The 8,438-nt window shown below is 32.9% G+C and overlaps 1 protein-coding gene across 1 annotated transcript; it reads left to right on the top strand.

Annotated features, from left to right (window-relative positions):
- Positions 1-3,478: 3,478 nt before the first annotated feature.
- Positions 3,479-4,406, top strand: LOC129921090 (uncharacterized). The gene is made up of 2 exons (XM_056002747.1): positions 3,479-3,761; positions 3,829-4,406. The coding sequence occupies exons 1-2, from the start codon at positions 3,699-3,701 to the stop codon at positions 4,261-4,263; spliced, it is 498 nt and encodes a 165-aa protein (XP_055858722.1). The 5' UTR covers positions 3,479-3,698; the 3' UTR covers positions 4,264-4,406.
- Positions 4,407-8,438: the final 4,032 nt, after the last annotated feature.

Raw genomic sequence — 8,438 nt, 5'->3', positions numbered from 1 at the left:
TGTGATGGACCTTGGAGAAAAATGTACAAACCATGAAAATATACTAAAAGGGTTTTCGGTTCTTTTCAAAGATTCTTCATCTGAAATAGGCAAAACAGCTAAAAAATTTAATGAAAATGTCGAGTTTTACCAAACATAAATTGGCTCCCTGATCATTAGTTGGAAATTAAAGACATTTAAATGCAGCTAAATTAATTCCAATCTAGTTCGCTATGGGCTCAAAAATTTGTCAAAACAGGGAAACGTTTGCAATTAATCGAACTTGAGAGGTTGGAGGAGGGCAATACGACAAGGAATGCAAATTCGAAATAAATGGAAAAATGGAATTCAATTCCCGATACATACCTATAGCTTGAAAAAGTAGGCTTCTGCTATCTTCACAATATTTTCGTTTACCTACATGTGTAAGCCTTTATTTTCCAAAATGAATAACATTAAAGATTCGTTTAGAAAGACGTTTTCAGATGAATCAGACTGCATTTTGCCTCAAGTGAAAAAATACAGCGAAATATTTTTATGTTTTGTTTTGTTAATCTGAAATGTTGTTATTTTATAAAAATGAGTTATGAACTGTTAAGCTGCGTCCATATTATGTTGTTTTGTGATGATCAACACGCTTGATCAATAAAGTGGAGTGAATGTGGACGTGTTCCACAATAGCTTTTATTGACCCGAAAACGAAACCCGTTGCCGATTTTCAAGCTAACACGTCCACACTTAACTGAGAGTGTGGACGAGTAGCATGCTGGGCAACAATTTAAAAATCAGTGTTGATCGACATATGGATGCACTTTTACTTTCAAAAATAAATTAATCAGCCCGATTCTTTATCATTATTAACGGCAAAGGATCAATATAAAACAAAAAAGAAATGATATTCTTCAAATTTTTGGATTCAGAGCCCTTCTTTCGAACACATTTTCCCGGGAGTTTCCATTCAGAATCGGGCTGAATATGTTAAAAAAAATTGCTCCGTATTTTAAAATTATTTATTTTTGTTTCTAGAACTCACTTAAAAAAACTCGATCAAAACTTGGGGTCGAATTACGGCACACGATTACGATCATACGTTAACGTTTTGACTATTTCTGTCTCTATTTAATTATTAGAAAACGATAGGGACACATAGCAACCATTCGTTAACGAACGAATGCGGTAATTCGACCCCTGTATGGCACGCCAGAGGCACTTCAAATAATTATTTTTTAAAAATGGCACGCGGCTCTGAAAAGGTTCGCCATCCCTGAACTAGTGATTCCTCAAAAAAGGAGAATAGAACTACCGATTACAGCAGTAACACTGCCTCGGCTTTGGACTATTTGTGTGGATCAGAATCAAAACCCATTTTATCCACTTTTTTTGATTTCGAGTAAATCGAGAAAAACTTGTATCTCGTAAACGAAACATTTTTTAGTACTTTTTTAAATGCAGGATTGATTCAATTAGGATTCCCTACAGTTTAAGTCCAAAAATCGTGATCTGAGGGTTTTAGTTTTAGAGTTATACCCAAAACAAATATGGATAGAATGGATTTTGAAAATCACCTCTGAATTTCAGACCAAAATAAGAAAATATGGCATTAAAAAAAACTCAATTAAAAACGTGAAAACTTTATTTCCTTTTTTTTTAACTACGCCTACTTTCTTGAACAAATAATTCAATCCTAAATGCTGAAATTTTTTTTTCAAAAATCCGTATAAGTTTTCGGACATTCCCATCTGATCTCATCCCATGGATAAAATGGTTTTTGAATTTCAAATTTATTTTAGAAATAATATTTTGAATGGATATAATGGATTTTGATGCGAATAAAATTGTTTGGATATAATGGGTTTTGAAACAAAAACTCAAGTGGATAAAATGGGTTTTGAAATTAACCTCTAACTTTGTGGTCTGATTTCTATGCCAAAAAATGTAATTAGAGACTCAAACTTGGGCCCAACGTATGTATTTGAATAAAAGAAACAAAACCTCATACCTAAGTCATTTTTTTTTGAAAAGTGGATATAATGGGTTTTGATTCTGATCCACACATTTAGAAACGTTGACGAATTAACATCAATTAACAAACAAGCATCAGGTTGTAAAATGTATTTTTATTTATTTTAATTACATTTCATTTTCTTCAATTGAATTTTAACGCCACATCAAATTATGTTTTTCAAAACTTTCACGTGTAAATACACCGTAAGGAACCAAATCTCCATATTTCGTGGAGCAAAATACCTTATTCAGGATTTTAACAGCCCCGTTAAAAACCTTGTAACAGTTATCGAGCTCATTACGGCTAGAATCTTTATCCAACGACGACATTATAGATAGAATAATATCTGATATTTTTTGGTTGCCAAGGCACACGTAAAATTCATCAGGAAATCGTTTATTCATGTTAAAAATATTACGCTCACGTGGAATGTCTCTGAACTTATTTGCGGCCGTATTTCGAGAACTTGCGTCAAGGAATTTAGTGGACGTTAATATATCAAACCAGTCGAGTAGATCGGCATATTTCACCCATTTATGCAAGGAAACGCTCAGTAGCATTACATTGGAAGGCCTAAAACAATAATCTTGTATACTAGTTGAATCAGTTCAAATTAAATTGTTTTACCCAACTCATGTCATCTGTAAGGCAATCTTCATAATAGTCAGGGTCCGAAGGATCAAATTGCACCGAGTAAAACTCGTATCCCATGTTAAAACAATTATTGTAACAATTTACCAAATCGTCAAAATGAAAAAAAAAATGAGTATTTTTTCTTGAAGAGAAGGCTATTGTATAAATAACTAATAATACTCAAGTTTTTTTAATAAATTTATCAGGAGGGAAACGCCACGTTCAAATCAAACGAATTCAAAATGCAAATGCAATTTTTGAATTGAGAGATTAGAGTAGCTTAAAAACGGTACTTGATTTCGCTGAGCAGCCACTAGCTGTAAGCTTGAAGCCAGGTGGAAAATTATTACTGAGCGGCCACATGTTCATATTAAGCATAGCAAGTTGCAATGAATGGGTGCGTTCACGGCCTATCTTATGTCGTTATCCAAAATTCAAAAAGTGTCACTCCTAGCTATGTAATCACTCCCATAGTGCCTGGCTACACAGTGATTTTTCAATCGATTGAGGTGGCTACACACTATTGTGCCCAATCGCGTTCCACTTTTACATTTTCTAGGAACAAATGTCAAAAAGAGGAAAAATTTAGCAATGGAACTGTACTGCCCTCAGAAAATTCAGTACCCTTCGTGAGCATCTTCCCCCTTCACTCCTCATCCCTCTTGCCTTCAAACTCACTGCTTAGGCGATTGAAAAATCACCGTGTAGCCAGGCACTATGGGAGCGCGAATTTCTCGAAAGTAGTACAAAACTTCTATCAGTACTTTCGGCAGCATTGTAATTTGTAATGTGGAGTATACTCATTTTTAGCTGGCTTTTGGCTAATGGCTTAAAATGGATAAAAAAAAGCGGCCTACTCTCTCATAAGACGCTCGAGGTTTCATCAAATTCAAATTTCAAAACAATTTATCATTTCTTTTGAATTTGTCCTTTGTTGATTGCTCATTGCTCGTCACGGTGTTTTGGTGCAGGTTTTTTTAATAATTATAATACATAATTCTTTTTTTGATTCAATCAAGAAAACAAAAATCAAAGTTCTTCAATTTCTTTAATAACCCTTTAAATATTCAAATAATACACCATGGTATACCATTTTACCTCCGATATTGAGGTTAACAACGCTTGGGATGACGAGTGCTGGGGAGTAAATTATTTTTTTTTTTTATAATAATTATGAATTATGCAATATTCCAATTTAAACTTACTTTTAGAATTCTATATGTGCTGCCGCTGAAATATTCCAATGCGTTTCTTTGCATAAATGGATGAAATATACCGATCTACAAGATTGGCTTGATGTCTTATTAAGAACTGATTTCTGTGACAAAAGTTCTCGAAAAAACGCCGCAGTCAAATTCAGACTTATACCACGTGAACGTGATATTTTCAATAAAACAAAACGATTTCCTGTGGATTCTTACGTGTCCATGGGTAACAAAAAAATTTCGGATCTTATTCTAGGTATCATGTCACATCTAGATGATGTCAGCAGTGGTGACATTAACGTTTCTAATCGAGATTTTATTGATGCAGTCAAGAAGCTTAATATGGTATTTTGCTTAACGTCGTATCATGAACTAGCTGAGTATGGAATATTTACACGTGAAAGCTTTGAGAATTATTATTCTGTAGAATGGAAAGAATAGTAACCCTTGTTATGGTCCTGGCGTGCAAAATATAACATTTTTTATTCTTATAACGCATAATAATTTAATACTTGTATGTTTACACTATTAATAGAATGGATTTGACTACATAAAAATGACAAAAAAAATTGTTCTTTTGATTATATTTGGTATTAAGAGCGTTACGGTTAAGTTAGTAATATGATCTCTTATTATGACTTCAAGCTTCAAATAAGTTAAATTGATGTAAACTTAAGTAAAGTTACTCTTTCTGAAGAAAGAATTGAAGTTAATAACTTCATGTTTCAGTAAGAATGGACTAAAATTGTCAAAGAAAGGAAAAAAATTGTAACAGCCTGATTTTTGGTATACAGCTTGGTTAGGGTGGTTTTTTACAATCTGTGAAAAGTCCTGAAGTTCCCTCTGTCCGCTAGTACCAATATAAAGGATCAAAGGCCAACTATCCCATGTAATTTCATTAAAATAACAAATATAAAAATATCAAGCAAAATATATGTGAATTTGAAGTGATATAATTTCTAAACGGTGCATGATACAAGAAATCTTTGTAGGACAATTTTTTGCAAAACAGCCTCAGCAACAATTTTGCAGAACATAATTTTTGTCTAAAACCTGCCGTTTTTAAAATAAAAAAAAATATTTTGACCTTTGACATCTTATAATGCGACTAGCGGACAGAGGAAACTTCAGGATTTCACAGATTGTAAACCACCCTAATACCAAGCTGTATACCAAAAATCAGCCTGTTACAAATTTTTTTCTTGAAAAATCTATTTCCTGGGCTATTTAAGGGTAGAATGCAGGGGCCTATTTCTCGATGAGCTACATCAACTATACGTCAGCTACATCTATGACTTTAAACTTCAATATCTCCATCCCATCGGGCCTCACGGATAAAATTTTAGTATTTTTGAATTATTCCGACCACAAACAATATTTCCCAATATTAAATGGAGCTTTACTATTGGTTTTTTGGGGTCATCGATTAAGTAAATGTAGCTGGTGTAGTTATTGTAGCTTGTCGAGAAACAGCCCCCAAATTCAACTAATGTTGGTTTTACCATGTTCAAAGGTGAGATCCTGAGAACCCCGTCAAAAAGGCAATATCATACAATGTTCCAATGAGAAGAAGCAAAAACACCTGCATTCAGTTGCCTTCGGAAATGGAACAACCCAGCAAACCTCGCAGGCGAATCACTTGTGTGAAGTAGATACATGGGGAGTTATGATGATCCTCTCGACATCGAGATCATTACAGCGCTGAAGAACGTCGTTTGTAATTAGTTGTCATATAGGCTGTATGTATGGGTAAATAAAATGTCACTGTAGTGACGAACAAAGTTTGAATACAATGTATCTGCTCCATAATAAGCCATGTCATCATCATTGGGCAGGTTCAGAAGCGTTAGGGCCTAAATTTTTAGGTAATTTCTCGCTCTCTGATTGGTCAACTGTCAAAAAAAATCCTTCCAATTTAGGTAATTTTATTGGAAAGCTGACTGGAAAGTTAGGCAAGAAAATTTTACCTAAACATTTAGGAAAGTTTTTTTTGTCAACATGACAGCTGGTTATTTTTAATTAATGACTTACGTTAGCAAAATTAAATCTATTTGTTTGAAAACGAGTAAAACGAGCTTTATCGGTTATATTTAATATTATTTATTTATTAAAGAATAGTGAAATTTGGTGTCTGCCCCATGCGATTGTAAAAATTTCGATATTTGACAATAATGAAACATCCACACAAATTTAGTCAATTTACCTTTATTTCCGTTCAGAAAATAACGTTGCCTAAATAGCTGCGGTCCTTTGGAAATATTTATCTACTTTTTAGTACTTAAAGCTGCTTTGAACCACAGTACACATAACAAGGTAATATATTCCGAACGTTGTGAAAATTTGTTTGTCAAAAATGGGCACCAATCTGTCAGGTCGGCCTTTAATTTTTATATTTTAATCGCAGTAAACAGGAAATTTGCTTTTGTTTTAATTTATAAAATGTCATTTAAAAATATTATAAATTGAAAAATAACAAATTTTCTTCGTGTTTCATCGCGGAAAATGGTAAATAATTGTTTAAAAATTAGTGGTGTGCGTGGTTTATCGGTTTTTGTGCGTTTTTCGTCGGTATTTTAAATAATTAAGAATTCGGTAGCTGACATTGGTCGCCAAAGTGTCATGTTTTGACAATCTGGCGACCAATGTCAGTTCGGAATATATTACCTTTTTATGTGTACTGTGGCTTTGAACTACTTTTTCAGTATAGCAAAGTAGATCAAAGTAGTTTTAAGTACTAAAAAGTAGATAAATATTTCCAAAGGAACGCAGCTAATATCTAGTCCCTAATATTTCCTGAACGTGCCCATTTTTTTTTTTTTGAGATTTAATTTTTTTTGGATTTTCAAAATTTCTGGTATAAAATTTTTTTAGTCACATAATGTCATGGGGGCATTAGAAATTTTGGAACGTTCTGATGGGACTTATTACAAAAATGATTGGGAAACACTGCTCTAAAGTAATGGGAAGAGGGTACTCATCATCTTTTAAATATCACATTTTGTTACACTAGGTAATTTTGGGTGTTTTCATAAACGTCTGCCTAACTTAGGCCTGCGTTAGTCGTGTTCATAAAGTCAGATCTGCGATCAGACTAACTTAGACCAACTGCAGTTCTGCTGTTCATAAACGTCAGTATGTCGTCAACATCGGGCAGATTGCGCAGCCAAAATTTTATTGCTGCAGAACTCAAGAAGAAATTTATTTGACTCTTGATTCGATTTTTATTCGTTAATAAATGTAAATATTGTTAAAAAATGAAAAGCAAACATATTAATTAGGGTGGTGCAAAAAATGTTTCTTTTTGCATTTTTCGAAAAATTTAAATTTTAATGACACCCTTGTATATAAAAACTATGTAATTATGACACAGAAAATTTCTAAATCGTGTTTTTTGAGATAGAGTTCATATTAATTTTTTTCGTATTAGGGTATGGCTCTAAAAAATGTTATCTTCCACAGTTGCTTGAAGAATTCCAAAAAAATCAACGTGGATATTGTTTTGACCAAATTATCGAAGAAAAAAAAAAATTCCATTAGGGTGGTTCAAATTTTTTTTTTTTTTTTAATTAATTACAAAAAAAATTATTTTTCACTGCAGAGAAAGTTTGTAAAACATGGTTTATGAAATATAATGTAAAATTGGGGTAGCTCAGAAAATAAGGGGGCTCAGAAAAATGGTATATTTAACATTTACGCTTGGAATTCAACCAAATTCAATTTAATTAATTCGGCATGAATTTAATATTTCTATAGCAAGAACGCACTTAACAAACTTTCTGTGCACTAAAAATCATTTTTTTTTTCAAACGCATAAAAAAACTTTCTTGAACACCCTAATTAAAAATATTTTTTCCATAGATAATTTGTTTTAAATGTGAACTACTCGGTGTTTTTATTATTTTTTTTTAGAAGAAAATATTTTTTTTTTTAGCCACCCTAATGTAACACGGTTTACAAATTTTTCGTGTTATTAAAAACAATATTTTCGGGGACTGAAAAAGAAATATTTTTTTGAGTAAACAAAACTCATTCTGTGGTAATTTAAAAAAAAAAATTTTCTGACGTTTATGAACTCTCAGTGACTGCTGAAAATTGTACCAACGCAGGCCTGCAAACATTCTGCACAATTGGTGTGTTGATTAATGCAGCAAAGCAGAAAGACGATTGGACAGACGCAGATTTCCGACGTTTATGAAAACACCCTTTGTCTGATGACATTCTAATTGAAGCTGTCTTCAATTAGGGATTTGGCTTAAAAAACTATTAGCTTGCAAGTTTCCGACAACCAAGTAAACAAAATTCATGTTTCAATATCGTCGATTCTAAGACAAAATACATTCATAAACCTTTGTACCTTCTGGCTGACTTGGGATTACTTGTTTTTTGTACCTTCTGGCTGACTTGGGATTACTTGTTTCAGGGGGTCTATTACGTAATACGAAACGAGCGATAAGTCAACGATCCTGAAGTAAACGATAGTCACGACAAAGAGCGAAAACGATACAGTCGTTTGGCTAAACTAAACCGAAAAATATATTTTTTTTGAGGCTCACATGAATTCTACCAGTAAACGCAATAAATTATGACAGCTAAACGGTAGGTAACTGGCAGTCGTA

This window comes from Episyrphus balteatus, chromosome 1 (genome assembly GCF_945859705.1).
Source record: "Episyrphus balteatus chromosome 1, idEpiBalt1.1, whole genome shotgun sequence".
In the NCBI taxonomy this organism is placed as follows: domain Eukaryota; kingdom Metazoa; phylum Arthropoda; class Insecta; order Diptera; family Syrphidae; genus Episyrphus; species Episyrphus balteatus.
The sequence above is the reverse complement of the archived record's forward strand: the minus strand, read 5'-3'. Positions and strand labels throughout refer to the sequence as shown.

Excerpts from the sequence above, each read along its gene's own strand:
- LOC129921090 (XM_056002747.1), top strand. The coding sequence starts at position 3,699 with ATGGTATACCATTTTACCTCCGATATTGAGGTTAACAACGCTTGGGAT. Across the intron at positions 3,762-3,828 it reads GGGATGACGAGTGCTGGGGA|AATTCTATATGTGCTGCCGC; the intron begins GTAAATTATTTT and ends ACTTACTTTTAG.